Genomic DNA, 16,631 nt, shown 5'->3' with positions numbered 1-16,631 from the left:
AACTCTTACGGACTTCCCTGCTACCCTATTACTCCAGTTGTTACCTCTGTAGGAAATCTTTAATACCCAAATTATTGCTGTTGTCATGGCAGTTAAGTTTTAATTACCAGTTTTCTGTAACTGCTAGTTTGGTTTGTCCCTTAATAACATTGTTCATATATGTGTACAGAAAATGCAGAAATAAAAAAAAAATTAGAAGTCTCCTGGTTATCCAGATCAAAAAAAGAAAATTTAGTGAAATGGGAGAACACTCCCACCACACTACTTTACCTAACTGGGAAGACATGCACTCCTGTATGCCAACTGCATGGACAGTGCCCAGCCTTTTTCTTTGAATGTGTTGAGTTTATAAGATTCAGCTATGGAGCTGAGAAAGTGTTGCATTCTTATTACTATAAAGCACCCTCCTCTGTGTAGAATTAAGAATAAAATCAAATGGTTGTGTCATAGTCATGGTTACACAGCAGTATTTCTGTTGAAGTTGGTTGTGATCCACTTCAAGGCCAACTTTTTGATTCGGTAGCCAAGTATCAATAGGGGAGAGAAGTTTATCTTCAGCTGTTAATCCACAGGCTCTGTCCTTTCCCAGCTCAGGAGTCTCATTTAGACACAGAATGCTGGTTTGCCTCTGCCTTGCCAAGCCACACTAAGCAGTAGCATAAAATGAATTTAAATGGCATGCATCAGAAAAAAAAATCTCTTCCACTGGGGCACAAAATCAATGTTCATTAAGCAGGGCAGGATGATCAGGATCTGAGTGTCAGCCAGTTATACCTGTGTATCATCCTCAGAGCAGACCACCACCCTTTTCATTAGAATAGATTAAAATCATATAAATTAAAGTGGTGGCTGTGGAAGATACTAGGTTTACACCATTTGAATTAGCCTTTGACCTCATCTTGAGGTCTGCTTTATGTTAAGTTTAGATTAATTTACACAACTACATAATACCTTCCCTGTAACCTAAAATCTTACTGTGTGCTGGGCTGTCTTGGGCATGCATGCCAGGGCTTCCCAAATGATAACTGCCATGTCAGGCTAGAGGAAAGAAAGGTGTTTTTAAGATCTCTTCATTGAATCTCTTCATTGTTTCAGGCTACCCAGGGTGTTCAAGCTTGCTCTGAGTAAAAGTTCACAGCAGGCAATGTTAAATAAATCTCTAGTACCCTGTGTAGTAATTCACTTTATTTTCAGAAGGAGGGTGTGAAGGAACTGGAAAACAATGTTTTCCTTTTTATATTTGTATTGTCTTGGTCTCACAGCATAACCATTGACTGGTGAGGACTGTATGTTGAAGACCTAATAAATCCAAGGAAGAAAGCTGGCATTGATTGAAACCCCAAGGGCTGGTTCTGCTGCAGGAGATTAGAACCCAGAGGAGACCTTAAAGGACCAGGTGGCTCCAAAAGATGTTTTATCACACTGTGATTCTTAGAACAGTACATATATTTATATTTATAGTGATAGCTAAATGTTTCTCTGTGTACAAAACTACATCACAATAAGCCTTCAGTAATAACAGTTTTAAGCAAATGAGGTACTGTTTTCCCTGTTGATGTGAAAGGCAGCAAATTTAGCCAATATCTTCTAGTACCAGCCAGTGTTGAGCTCCTCAGTTTGAGCATTTGCAGGACGATGTGTGCACTGTCTGTGAGCTTTTGCTTCCTACAGCAAGTTCTCAGTTTAAAACTGATGATCAGTTTGGCACCTGAAGTCAACTGCCATCTTTAGAGCTAGATGCTTGTCACCATCACTTCCAGCATCTCTCGTGGTAGCAGTGAGTGTTATTCTGAACATGTCTTCTTAGCAGTTGAAAGTGTGACTGTGGTATATGGAAAGGTAAAAACATAATTGTAAAATGGCTGGCTTGGATGCTGTTAGTAGTGTGGCCTTAGAAAATGTAATTTGGTGCTAGCTGGCTGTAAAATGTGCATCCAACTGGATGCTAAAAGGAGCCTTTTGTTGGTGCAACTACAGTTATCAATAGCTGAACTAATTACAACAAAATGAGTTTTGATGTGCCTGCATGAGGAGCAATCCTATCTTTGAAGGCAGCCCCTTTGACCTCAATGTACCTTAATATGATTCTCAGGATTGCATATTGCAATTTTGTAAATTGAAGCAATTTTTTTTTATAGATTGAGTGAATTTAGAATTCAGTGCCATTGATTTTAGAGGAGACGATTCAGACCTAGTAGTTTATTAAACTTGGGAACCAGTTTTGCTATTTGCAACCTCTGATCATTTTAAATCCTGGCCATTGGGTTGCTAAATTGAGGTGGATATTTACATTATCTTCTGCTGATCCCCACCTGAGCAGTGGTGTTCAGTCTCTACAATAATATGTGATGTTGCATTGCTTTGACATACTTCTAGGCATTCTAGAATGTGGTTCTGGTTCTAAATTGCTTAGCAACTGGTTAGCTACCACAGCCTCATTGTAATGTAGTGAGAAGAATTTAGTATGTTTTTAATCAGTCATAAAACTGATCAAACAAAGCTGCACTGATATTAGAGAATTTCTGTTGTACAGAGAAACACAATTAGTGTAAATTAGTTTTAAAAGTGCTTTCTAGATGTCTTCTTCTTAGTCTGTGTGTGTGTCTACATGCGCTTGCACACTTGCACACATCCAGCACACTAACCTTCCATCAGCATTTCTCCCCTGCTATGTATGTATAATTCATAATCCCGTGTTGCTGGTGCCAGCAAAGCACTTTTTCTGTATTATTTTCTCCAACAGCAGGGTAATGCAGCACTGCTGATGGACTAGAAGGTACTGGTGAGGAAATATAGTAATGGACATGGTGCATTAAAATGTCAAAAGGAAAAAGAAGGAGGCGGAAATGGGGAATAAATTTTTTAAAAAGAATAATAATATAAATAAACCCCAGAACTGTTTTAGGTGTTTTACATCCTAGTGCCTGTCAGTTTTGTGCAGTATTTTCCAGTCTGGCCCTTTTGATCTTGAAACTTGGATTTAAAATTCTAATTGTGATTTTGAAAGCTGCAGTTTTGTAGCAGGAAGTCTTGAAGCGCTCCAGTAAAACTTACCATCTTTAATCCCTGGAGAGAGTGTATATTTTCCATTGTTTTCCCTTTTCCCCTTAAGCTTGGAGGTGCTGTTCCTCTCTGCTGGGAAGTTCGGTGGAGTGCAGGAAGGTTAAGTACTCATTCAAGTTTCTTTGCTTATTCAAACCAGGCTACTTCTAGATGAAAGGCTGCCAGCTGTGAAATCCCCAAAGTAAACTAGGCTAAGATAGGACTGGTAGCCATAATTGGAGCCAGTGCCTTCGTTATCTCTTGCCTTTGAAATAAGCCCCTGGCAAGAAAGGCTCTTTCTGCCGGGTCTTTTATTTAACATTCAGTCACACGAAGGAGTTGCTCCTGTTCAAATTCAGGCCATTCACAGTTCTCCAGGCTCAAGCTGTCTGGTCATTTCCTCTTTGCTCTGCTCCTCCAGACAATCACAGATTTCCTTTACAGATCTTGATGCGTCACCCTGAAATGAGCCCCACTTTGCTTTCTGTTAGTGCTCTAATATCCTGGTGGCACTTTCAGTCCATGAAACTAAATTTGGCTTCCAAAATAAAGTCCATGTGTAGTTTCAGCAGGTTGAAGTGGTTTTGCTTCTTGGCCTAACTGGCTGTATTGTCTCTAAACCCCAAATACTCCATTCTGGCTCCACCTGAGGCTGGAGGAGATGCAGAAATAGCTGGAATATCTTCTCCCCATGCTGGGCTTCTCTGTGATTTCAGGGGTAAAAAGTCCAAATACTAATGCTTACTGTAACTGTAATTTCTAAGGAAGCTATTAACCAGCATTGACATATTTCTCTTCTAAAGGACCCATGGTTCTTCCCTCTTCATGAGAAATAGTAATTTGTATCAAGCTGATTTTTTTATTATTTCTTTTTTTTCTTTTCCTCATGTTTTGCTTTACAACGCAGAATCATGTATGGGTTTGTTCCATAATGTATTAGGAGGGAGGAAGTTCAGCTCAGCTTATATGTATTTATTATTGTAAGGGGAGAGCTAGAAATCTTCTGTGATTATTTTATTTAAATGGAGATGCATTTTATGGATCAGCTCAAAATTGCTGATAAAATTGTGTAAGGATTTGAAGAAACTTTATACGCTGAGCTAACCAAAGCCATTTCTTGTGGGAGACTAAGAGAAATACATTTTTATCTGGAATTTTGTTTTACTAAAAGGTAAATCCATCATTTTGGAGCCCTCGCTGTCACCATGCTGCAGAGCTCTTGCAGGCAACCAGTGATTTGGAGAGGCATTTTTTTCTTCTTTGGACTCATCAATCAAGTAGACTGCTGTATGCTGTTCATGCCATTAGAGATTAACCACAGACCTCAAGAGTCCTACTCTTTTCCTCCTTCAGAGAGTAACCATTCTTAAATTGTGAAAGAAGGAGTGTGTTGGGAAGGAAGCACGATTTTTAGTCATGAATGAGAATTTTCACTTACCTCAGAGACACTTCTAATTCGATTATTATTGTGTCAAGATTATTTTTGGCTTGATTTGGTTGTTTGGGAGATTCATGGCTCTCTGTAGAAAGACTAATTATTTTGAAACAAAACTGTAGTGTAGAACTTTGTGTAGCTTATTGACATTTTGCCTCTGGGTTGGATGTTATATAGAAATTCTGCACCTTAAAATATGATCTTTAGGACATTAAGAATGCAGTACTTCATTAATTGATGTTGTATAAAGTTAAATGAGGGAGGACCTTAGATTGAATACTCTTTCTTGGGTGACAAAAACTATTTCAGATGAGGAAACAGTTTTCACAGTCTGTCAGAAGATCTACTAGTTTAAATCACAGAAGTGGTTAGAAAAAAAAAGCCAAAACAAAGTAGAATAGCCATCTGTTTAATGGGACTCATGAAGAAAGCTAATTCTGTGACTGTGCTGTGTGATTTGGCACATAGCACTATGCAAGTACAGTACTGTGATTGAACAGCCTGAAATTTTTGTGACAGAAAGGGAGGGACATAAAAAATGGTAGGAGGGTTTCAGGTTTTCAAGGCAGTTTAGGGTTTTAGGTTCTTTTACCAGTGTGGTATTTGTGTGAAAAATAAACAATTTTTTTTTAGCTATGCTGCCTGGGGAAATATAAATGGGAAGAGCCCTTCAGTTTGTTTATAAGTTCAGATGGAAACACCAATTCTAGCTGAACATATAAGTAGCCTTGTAAGAATTACATTAAATAATAACCTAACAGCATGAGATTTTGTTAATGATGGCTGGCAATCTTACTAACATGTTAAATACCTGTTGCAGTGGCCACAGTAGGTTTCAAGCATCTGAAACAAAGATGAAGAAAAGAGGCAGCTGAAATCATTCCAGCATGTGCACTACATTGCTCTTGTGAAACTGTCCAGTGTGCCAAAGACTGATGGTAACAGTGCTGGTAATAATATCAATAAACATATAACTGCTCCAGGCCATTGGGCAAAGATAGGTGAGTGCAAACGTGTCTGCTGGAAAATCCCTCTGGAGAACTTCCTCACCATCCTGATGCACGTGCACAGCTGCATTCAGCATGCTGCTGTCAGCCAGATGACATTTTACTATGAAAAACTACGTGGATGAGCTGGCATGAAATGCTCAGGTTTTTATTGGATTTTCGGTTGGTTGCTAGCACAGAGCATTCCAAGGTGCTCAGAAGCAGCGTGGGGATGTGGCTGAACATTGTAATTCCCAGGTGGAAGACAGGGAGCTCAGGGGTCAAACCGCTCCCAAGACAGTGTCCCACCTGAGGAAACTGAGTTAGTAAAGCACAAAGTGTGTCCTCAGTTTCCTGTAGCTTTTTAGCACCACACCTTGGTGACCTTCTGGCTGTTCAAGTGCTGGGCACAGACTCTCACCACTTTCAAGTAATCTTTCTGGGAGAGAGTTCACAGGGCCTTCCGACTTTTTAATACAGCTATTTATAAACATGCACAGAAATAGAAGGTGCATAGTGAGAGTCATATGAGTCATTCCCATTTTGACATCAAGTCACACCAGGCTAAATCACCCTTCTTGACATTCTGGTTCAGATTGACAGCATCATGCCATACAGGGCAAGTTTCTTTTTTTTCTTGTAAACCCAATTCGTGCATGCTCCAGCTTGCTGGAAAAATTAAAGCAGCCCTTTTTTGTGCATCACACACTCCACTTGGGCTAGGAAATGTATCCCCTCAGTGCTCAGATACCACATCTGAGGGGGACAGTTGTGCAAGCAGTTGCTGTTAGAGCTGCAGTAGAAATCCATGTGTGGGGAAGGCAGACAGAGGTCACCACGAGCAGAGCTCTGATGGTTTTCCAGGCCAATAGACTTGGCCCACTTTTCAGTTGTTCTGTGGTTTTTGTCACACAGCATTATAATTGTATTTATCCAGTACAGGTTACATGGAGTACCAAGAACTTTGTTTGTTCTTACACAGATAAATTCAGATATGGAGGTGTTGCTGCACTTGTAAGAGTGCTGTGTAATAAAGGCATTTCAGGGGTTCCTTGTGGGTTTGAATACTGGTGATCAAATGCTGTGATCACTATGAAATTCAGACCAAAACTACTTTAATTAACACAATGGAATTTTATAAATAGAAAATCAAATGGCTGCAACTTAAACAAACAAACAAAACCCTACATTATTTCACTATTACTAAATGCTTTTCAGTCACACACCCTTCTGTCATTAGGATCAAATGAAGTTAGGGATTTATTTTCTTTTTAACAGGCTTGTGCTGTGTTTCCCTCGCTGTATTCAACTAATTTATTATTCTTTCGGCCATATTTTAGACCATTATTAATCTTGGATCTCTTCCTCAGTTTTTATTATCTGTAAAATGGGGTAGAGAGATTTATTCTAATCCCAACATGCATTCAGCTGTGCAAATGTTGGGTAGTTGTGCTGTTATTAGCATTGTTACTCATGAATTACATGTGCCTCTATATGTTGCTCTTCCAGAGTTCCATGTGGTGTGACACTCCTGTTCTATGGGGCTTTAAATGACTCCTGAGTAGGTAGCCCATCAGGCAGGTATTTTCACTGGAAGAATGGTTAATGTGATGACAACAGCTTGTAAACCAACAATAGGTTTCTGTGACTTTTTCTGAGTAGCTCAGCATTGAATCAGTGTGGTATGAGCAACTCATTTTTAAGTTCCTCCCTCTCCTTGATTGGTTTTTAGTAAAATCCAAGCAATGGAGATGATGGTAAAGGCAGATGTAGTCGTGTAAATCAGAGGAAAGATAATATATTTAGAAAGGCTATTTCTGTTACTCTTTTTAAAAGTATCTTACACAACAATATTTGGATCAGCCAGATATTGCAGTGTACTTGGTCCAACTGCAGTGGGTTACAAGGCGATTTGCACTATCACATAATTACAATGTTAGAATTATTCCCCCATTTTAGCATTAGCATTTAGGCCTGCTAGTTGAGAAGAACAGTTTTGTGTTAGTTCTGTGTACCTCTTGTCAGCAGACATGTACACACACACCCCCCTCAGCACAAATCCACTTTTTCATTTATGTTTCCCAGTGCTTTGTCGGTGTGTTTCAGAACTTAGGCCTCCCACAAGTAGATATGCACGGGTGTAAAATTTTCTTTCTTTCCATCCTGAAAAATGGCAGAAAGTCTTGTGGTTGACCTAATACCTTTCACATCAGCAGCTTTTGTGGTTGCTTTTCTGAAACTTTGTTGTTACAATTGGTGAATTTCCCCACTGAACAGAGGAGGACATGTAAGTCCAAGTTAGTATACTTACAGTAGCAACTAACAAAAAGAAGATACTTTGCTTTCAGATATAATGATGTTAAATTAATTTGTTTTATTCACATGGGAACTGCCTTCAGTGCCATTTTATAGCTGCTCAAGCCAATATTCAGGCTTCATTTGTCTTGGCCTTTGCTAAGAGTGCTGTGAACCTCCAGGCAGAAAAAAGTAAGCAATGTTGGGGTTTATTTTCCCTCACTCTCTTCTCCCTTCTTCAATTCTCCCATATCCGCTGACAATAGAAATGGTTTCACTTCTCCAAGGATGCCCATAATGTAGCAAGAAGGAAAATCCATAACAAAAGAGCATATGTATCTGCCTGCACATATTTATGTGTAAATTCTCCAGGGAGAAAGCATTCACAGGTCTCACTCCTGAATTACTCTCATTATTATAACCCATTTGGTGTCAAAGTGTGACAGATTATAAGCGCTTAAGGCTAGTCCCAGCTCAAGACAGATTTAAATAAAGTACTTCTGGTTATTGTGCAGGTCAGTGTGTTTAAATAACAACCCCCCAAATCATACTTTGGCATTTAAAAGAGAGAGGAAATATTGTCATGCTGCAGACCTGGCACAGATAAGCACAGGGCAATTTGGTCAGTACACTGTGATTTGTGAGTGCAGCCTAACGCAGTCATTTTCACAGTTTGTAATCAAGTAGCCACCTTAGCAGTGTGTCAGCATTAAAAGAAAAAATGTTCCTTTTAAAATGTTTACACAAATTAATCCCCTGAGGTGCTGCAGTGCATTCACTGCAAAACTGATGTAGGTTAAAGATCTGGAGCAGAAATGGCAAACTTGGGGGCCTTTTTTTTTTTCACCATCCAACTGGTCGGGTGGCCAGATCACAGTAACAGGATAGTTTTTCAGGTCCAGCACTTAGAGCAGCAGAACTGGGGGAAATCCCCACATTAGGTGCACGCTGTGTCAAGTATCAGGAGGCACAGTGCCCAAGTGCCTAACAAACAACTGATAGGAGTTTGTGACTGCCAGGATTTGTGCAGTGTGACTCAATGCCATTTCTTCCCTGCCTGGGCTGTGTGCCCCATCTCTGCTCTTGTCCCCGTAGCATTGCCCCTTCAGCATCGCCCTGTTGTGCCACATTTGGACTGGGCCCCCCCAGCATTGGGCCAAGGTGGCCACCTCAGAGCCTGGGCCTACCTCAGGGCAGGGTGCACAAGCTGAGGAGCTGAGGGAAGGCACATGTCTCGTAGTGCTCTGCTTTGGAAGCTTCCTGTGGATCCCTTCCTTCTTTCCTTCAGGCATATCTGGCTAAGAGGCTCCACTTGTGCTAGAGTGACCATAACCTATGTCTACCCTGGAAGCAGCAGCATTCTGTGTGCTTCTGCCTACTCCTTCTCCTGCCTCTCTGGCTCATCTGCCTTCTTCTGCACACCTATTATCCTCCTTGCCCTAAAAACCTTTGGCACCTAATGAGAATGCTCCCAATCCTTTCTCCTTCTTAATTTCCTTCTACTGTCTCCTTCATTTCCATTTTCTATGCCCCAAAATCTCCTCACCTCCATCACCTCTATACTTTCCACCTCTAAAGCTTTCTTCTGTTCCCTATACATTTCCATGTTGGACTCTCCTCCTGTGCTCAGGCTGCCACAGGGCTCATTACAGAAGCTGGTTCACTTTTTCTGACTGTATAAAGGGCTTTGTTCTGGTGTTGTAGATTGAGTGAAGAGTACGAGGCACCAGGTACCTCTTAGGAAATCCACAGAAAGTTTTAGAACTTGATCTCTGTGTACACAGAACAACCTGAGCTTTGACATGTTTCCATATGAAAAGCTGAGTCTTCATTTCTTGCCTTGTTGAGAAGCATAATCCACTTCTGTCACTGTCCATAGGTAAACCACATACACATCTGAACTCAACTTGTTAGTGCTTTCACATTTTTTCAATAAGAAGAGAAAAGATGACATATAATCTTGCATCAGGTGACAAAACTGAGGAGGTACTAAATCACATATCAGGAGGTTCTATGAAGCACAAGGGCTGTAGAGTGATTTCTGTGTCACAGTTGGAGACAACACATAAACTTACTGAAGATTTCAGGTCCAATTAAAGGAAGGCATTTCCGTATAAGAGAGTGCTCAGCAGCTGTGATCACTCATGTGCTCCTGTGTACTGGCAGTGCTGTTCTTTCTAACAATTTCTTTGTTGTGCTTTTTAATGATGACCAGATCTTGCGTGTCAACTCCTCTTTTTAAATACACAGACTTCTGCATTAGCTCAGAAGACACAATTAGATCTGATGCTACTTGTTTTGCAGAGAAAAGAGATTAAGTGTAGATAAAGCTTTGGGTATATTGCAAATGAAGGAAAACAAAAGATCAGAAGAAGAACTTCTTAAAAGGGAATGGTTTGAATTTGAGCAGTTGTGTTTTGGACCCAGTAGTACACCAGACTGTCAACAGCACAGTGAAGCCGACAAGCTAAGATCATAGGATCATTCAAGCTGGAAAGGAACCTCAGGAGGAATATTTAGTCCAACCTTCTCCTCATCAAGTTCATCTTAGAGCTTAGGGTGTTACCCTGTTTGGATCTTCAAAATCTCCAAAGGTAGAGATTGCCCTTTGGGCCACCAAATCTAGTCTGTCAATATTTTCACTGGGAAAATGGTTTCCTTGCATCCAGTCTGAACTTGATGGGTTTTCAGTTTTGCCCAGTGTGTCTTGTCCCCCCACCATGCCCACTGTGAAAAGTGACCTCCTTTTTGGGTGCTATGGGGCTGCTGTAGGTTCCTCTCAACCGCTGTCTGCCCCAGGCTGAATGAGGCCTCATCCTTCAGCCCTTCCAGGGTCAGTGCCCAACTCTGCACCTCTTCGCACAGCCTAGGATGTTGTTGGCCCTCTTTGCTGCCAGGGCAGACTCCTGGCTTATGCCCAGCTCTCTCTGCCAAGATGCCCAGGGACTTCTCAGCAAAGCTGCTCCCTCTGGGCAAATCCCAGCTGGCACCACTGCAGGGGGCTCATCCTTCCCAGGTGCAGGACCTTGCACTTGTGCCTCTTGACTTTTACAAGGTTCCTGTCAGCACATTCCTCCAGCTTCTCCAAGTTCCCTGAGGTGGCAGCCCTTTCCTCAAGCATAACAACTGGCTCTGGCATGATGCATTGCTAAATTGTCAACAGAGTAAATAAACCATACAAAGCAAGCAGATTCCTCTCTTCCACTTTAAATCTCTTAAAATTGCCTTCAATTTTAGAACTCTTCAAGATCTACTTGTAGCAGTAGAGCAGAAAAAAATATTGTAGCCTTAGGTATTGTGCTTAAATGGATAGCATAATCCCAAATTTGTATTGGCCTGGCTGCTTGTTCTTCTAAATGGGGAAAAATACATTATCTGGGATCAAGGTATTGCAAGAGCAGATACTCTAGTTCATACACAATGCAGGGTTTCTCTCACCAATACATTTTAATGTATTTGTATATGTTGCCTGCATGTAGAAATGTCAGGAGCTGAGGTTTCCTTCATTCCCTTGGAGGGTAACTGTATCTTACCAGGAAGACATCTTTTCATTATACTAAACTTAAGTGTATCTTTTCTTAATTTCTTCGTATTATTCCTAATTGCATCATCCCTAAGCAACCCAGCCCTTGCTGTTTATGTGGCAAATAATGTAAATTTATATACTTAGCTGAGTTTGTACTGCTATAAAAATCATAGCTGGCCAGTTGAATTTTTGCCATTAGATGTCACTACATGTACAGCAGACTGCTTTTAAAGGCTTGATTTTTATTTAGCATCCTGGAAAAATGGAGGAGGGAATTGGGAGATGTAAGAGAGTCTAGTACTGTAGTATGTTGGATATGCCTTAACTAAAAGCAGCACAGAAGGAAACACAAGATTTTTGACTTAACTCCAACAACCAACAGATGATGCTGTGACCTTAAGCATATATAAATATGTTTAGCAGCTGCTGTGTAACATATTTATAAGTGTTTAGTGACCTGGAGGTTAATCAAAATGAGTTTGGTGATCTCAGCTCAGTTCTTAATGGACTCCACTTCATATTATGGCACTGATGCAGCACAATTTGTCACAGTCGGCAGTCTTTACTCAAAGGAGGCCTACTGTGGAGTGAGAATTAAAGGCTGAAGTAATACCTGATTATTTCTCCCTAAAGAAACTTTCCATTCCAAGCCATCATAGAGCAAAATAATATGTGGAGGAGCTCTGTACTGCTCACTGCACCCAATCTGATAATAAAACAGCATTTACTCTGACAGGATGTCCTTTCAGTGTTACTGAATTAGCTCATGTGTGCTGCGGTCAGGGCTTTGATAGGGGGCTGGGAAAGGACAAAGTCCTGCCAGGGATGGTGCTGAGTCTTTTCACTTGCTGGGCTCTTTCCAGAGACAGAGAGTTGTGTGTGTTCCAAGTGCAACATTACATAGGAGGATGAAAGGGAAAGCTATTGCCTTGCCCGATGAAATTTCAGAATTAGGTTCTGCCATTCAAGTTCTTCTGGGTGCAGAAGCAATTTTTTTAGACTTTAGTTGTTTTCTTGCTGTCCTGGCCAAAGCCTGTATATTCTCTTTATTTAATTTCCACTCTCCATCTAAAAAGTAAGAAAATAGTTTCTTACTTTTTGATTTAAAGCTGTTGTACAGCAGTGTGCTTGCATGAGCTGCAATTGAGATTGATGTCCATTGTGGGTAACATGAAATAGGTTGTACCTCAATTTGAGACAATGAACAGCCCCACAGCTTAGGAGATACACATGCTAGGAAGTAATACTATTGAAATATTGGTAGGTAAAGACCAATTTCAGCTTACCTGCAAGGTGTGTGTCTCCTGTGTATTTTTAAAGTAAAAGAAGGGCATTAAAGAGATAGATACCTGTAGAGACTTGCCTTTTCCAGGATCCTAGCCTTACTCCACAAAAGAACCTCTGAAAATCCATTACTTCTTTTTTCAAGTATGAAAATACGCTTGCACATTTTTTTCATCTTCACTAGTAACTTTACCCAGTAACTGAAAGGACCTTGCTTATCCACCATAGAAAGCATTTTTTCAGTTAACTGCATTTGCTGAAATATAGCAATTTTCAACTAGAAAAGGGGCGGGGGGGTGTTAAGATACAGTATTTACATAAGAAAAGCTTGGATGTGTGACTGAAATCATTTATAGTTGTTGCCAAATCGTTCTACTCTTCTCTGTTCCCTTTGTAATTTCCCTTGGAGCATTGCACCACTGTGCATTTTAAATCTTTTCCCTCCACTTCTTGTTGCAAGCTTCATCTGGGAAATGACATTGTATGGCAGTTATCTCCTTCATATCAAAAGAAAGCCTTTGCCTCTTTGCAAGAGTGAAGAAAAGTTTGTCTTCAGAGAGCAAAGGACAAAACTGACTTGGAAAAAGATGCTTTATTTAGATAACACGTTCTCTTTTCCTTTGAAGAAATTCACAGTGTGTCAAGAAAAATTAGGCCAAATAGTGCTTTAATGGTCTTCCTCCTGTACCTCCTAAAAAAGAAATCTGCTTCTACCAATTGTGTTAAGAATCTGCCATGAGTTTGGAAAGACAAGAAGCCATTGAAGTTACTTAGGGTTCTTGATTTAGGAGTTGTCTTTTTTGATTTGAATACTGTAAAATAATTAAAAGTAGAATTTCTACCAAAACTCTCATCTTGCTACCCAGACATTCAGCTTTCCCTTCCTGTAGGATGAAATTAAGTGCTTCGTTTTTTTGTAAGGAAATAAAAGTTAACAGGTACTAAAGCTGTGTAAAAGGGTGGTTGCTTTCTTGTTTCTTTTATTTGGAAAAGCAGCAGAAATGTACAGGGGGCACACTGAAGAAAGACATCTGAGTTTTGTATTTTCCTATGTATTTTCCTATGAATATACAAGTATTTTTCTGTGTCTTTTATTCATATGTATTATTTTATATGTGTAAGTGTTACTCATATACATATGATAATACATGCAGTCTTCAACTATACTAAGAAAAGGTAGGTAATTGTTTTATGTATTAAAAGAATAAAAGGTTATTTTTTAAGGTAAATCATGCATTACATTGGGTTATCATGCTTACTTGAATTAGATTATTTTCTTCCTTATGCATCAGTTTTTCTATAGAGTTTGACAAATCAGGTACCAAGCATACTTAGATACTTCTTAGAACTTAAAAGTAGATAAGTTTTAGTCTTTCAAAATACTTGGTCTGAACATGTGGAGAATTATGCAAGGGCTTCATTTAGGGCAGTTTTTGAGACAAATTTAAGTCTCAGTTATACAAGCATTATACAAATATGCTATTAATTTTCAAAAGCAAAATAGTTCTGCTGAGGTTTCTTGTTTCAATGAAGTGGAATATGTATGGAGGTTTTTGAAAGATTGGGCATGGATGATGCATGTTCAACACAATAACTACAAATGCAGAAATCAGAAACTGAATCTATAGTACCCATTTTTCTTTTGGTCATTTCACTGTTTATTAAGCTCTGGCAGGTGAGAATTGCTATTACATGGTCAAAATGGTAAGAATGGTGATGTGCTGGGGCTTTTTTTATGCCAATGCTAGATTCTAATTTTGGCTCCTGATCATATTGCTGTCTACTCATAGGATATATAATGTGAGCTGTATTTTTCTTCTGATCGATAGTGACATAGAAAGACTCTGTACATGTCTTGAAATTAGTCTTCAGTCCAATTCTATTTCACATCTATGATAATTAGCTCAAGACTAACTCAAAGCTCCCCACGTAGGTAAAATGAACTAATTACCTGCTTTCTCCTTACAAACAATAGGTGATGTGCTCTGTGACAAACCACAGCATCTTCAGCAATGAGGTCTGTAATGAGATATTGTATGTGTGCTTCCCCCTCCTAGGCAAGGCAATTTTCCTGCCATGAATCAGAGTGGGATTATGGGCTCCAGCTCCCCCTACACTCAGCCAATGAACAACAGCTCTGGCCTGATGAACCCGCAGGCTCCTCCTTACAGCATGGCACCCAACATGGTGAACAGCTCAGCAGGTAATGGTGAGTAACCTTCCAGCAGTGACCTTCCTCCACAATCCTGCTCACCACTATCAGCCCTGGGCTGGTGGCAGAGGAACATCCTTCTTCATTTGATTCACCCCTGTTGGGTAGTTTGGAGTGATTTGAAATCAGGCTAAGGTGCTCAGGTTTTTTTTGTACAGTAACTGATACACTTTTCATTAAGTTCTTCTGCACAGCATGTAGATGAGTACAGTGTTTTGCACAGTTCCAGCATCTCTTGGACTCAGCTTGCTGTAGGTGTTGCCTAGCAAGTATATGTATATTTGTGTGTGTGTCTGCAAGACAGGGAAGGAGAACAGCTTCTTGTTTTAAGAGGTTGCTTTTGGTTTTCAGCATTTTACTTGCTAAGGTTGCAATTTCAGATATTTAATGTGGTAGTCATTTAAAAAAAGAGATGTGCACTTGCTCTGACTTGAAGATGCCGTAAGGTGAGCACTTAACATAATTATTCTGTTTGGAAAACATAGGCCATATTTACTGTTTTCAAAATTTTTATAGCGTTTCCTCATTTGGTATTGGTATATAAAACTTTACCGTAACTTCCTCTTGCAAAAAAAAAAAAAAAAGGCATATTCAGTGTAGCTCCTGGATTTATCCTTCATATCATGATTTATGAGTTCAGAATTGCTTGTAGCTTTGTGTGTGACTCTGAAGACAGGTGAATACAGTTTTGCACAAATGTGCTTCATGGTCCATATTCAGCTTGAATTCCTAACAATTATCCTCCTTCAAGATAATGCTTCAGCAAAGATCAATTCTTTGATTGGGCTGTGTTTGGATGGAGTTTCAATGACCCTGAAGCAGATCCTCCCAAGTACTTATTCCAGTCATGGAGTTTCTGTGCATGCCTTATTGATTACATTATCCCTTTTAGAAATGTTGGGGGTTTTGAAGTTTTTTCTGAAAGCTGAATAGGTTGTGCTAAGGTAATACGATGTTGTTTCTTAATTGTTTTTGTTTCTACTTTTATTTATTTCTTAAGAAATGCCTTACTACCTAAATTGTGTCTTACCAAGAGCCAGGTTTTTCACGTCTTTTGCTCTACCCCTCTGAGCCTGTGTAAGTCTTTCATCCTTTGCATCTTTTGCTGTCTTTTCTCCCTGTCAATTCTGTATGTTCTGGTGCCTTGGGAAGAAAATAGCCACAGTAAGATGCTAGTGTCTAGTATGTCCAAGAGTTCCTTTCCCCTACACAGGAGCTGCTGAGACACTGAACAGTGTCTTATATTTCAAGAACATTGTTACAATTTTCGTTAGCAGAAGAAAGGAATCTGCTAATTAGTAATATCTTTTTAAAAAGACAGAGAAATTAACAAAAAAAACCAACCAACAAACAAAAAGGCTTTTTCCAGTTCTGGCCTGGAAGCTTTTGGCTAGCCCAGACAGCACACTGCACCATCTGGTTGAAGAGGGACAAGCTATTGAAAAGAGCATTAGATAATAGCTTGCTTTTTCCCCACCAGAGCTGTCCCAGGTAATATTATGTTTTGTTTGTGTAGTTATGTGTTTTGTCTGGCTTGCTGAAATAAAATTACTTCTGAGCATTGAAACTGTGCTATAAATTCTGTTTTGCTATTAGCAGAAGTAATTTTTCCACCCTTTTCTGTTGGCCCCCAGAGCTGCAAAAATAACCAACAGCAAACAGATGGCAGAGTGCCCTGCCTAAGAAGATTTATGTATTCCTAAGGAATAACCAGTTTAAAGGAAGATTCACAGAGGTTTTTTTGTTCAGATAATTCAGCCATTCGTTATTTCATACAGTGGAAATCTGTTCAATGCAAGACCATTTATCCTAGCAGTCTTTTGTATGGGGTAGTCATACTCTTTTTATTGT

The 16,631-nt window shown here is 39.8% G+C and overlaps 1 protein-coding gene across 3 annotated transcripts in view; it reads left to right on the top strand.

Moving 5' to 3' along the window:
* Positions 1–16,631, top strand: part of ARID1B (AT-rich interaction domain 1B) — a 325,120-nt gene that overhangs the window by 268,250 nt on the left and 40,239 nt on the right. For 2 of the 3 annotated variants that reach the window (XM_059467473.1, XM_059467472.1), the window contains one exon: positions 14,626–14,777. In XM_059467473.1, coding sequence (XP_059323456.1) covers positions 14,626–14,777 — 152 coding nt within the window. The remainder of the gene's footprint in view (positions 1–14,625; positions 14,778–16,631) is intronic. The other variant, XM_059467474.1, reaches the window with a different exon arrangement.

Source organism: Ammospiza nelsoni, chromosome 3 (assembly GCF_027579445.1).
Source record: "Ammospiza nelsoni isolate bAmmNel1 chromosome 3, bAmmNel1.pri, whole genome shotgun sequence".
Taxonomy (NCBI): domain Eukaryota; kingdom Metazoa; phylum Chordata; class Aves; order Passeriformes; family Passerellidae; genus Ammospiza; species Ammospiza nelsoni.
This window is presented reverse-complemented; position numbering and strand designations above follow the sequence as displayed.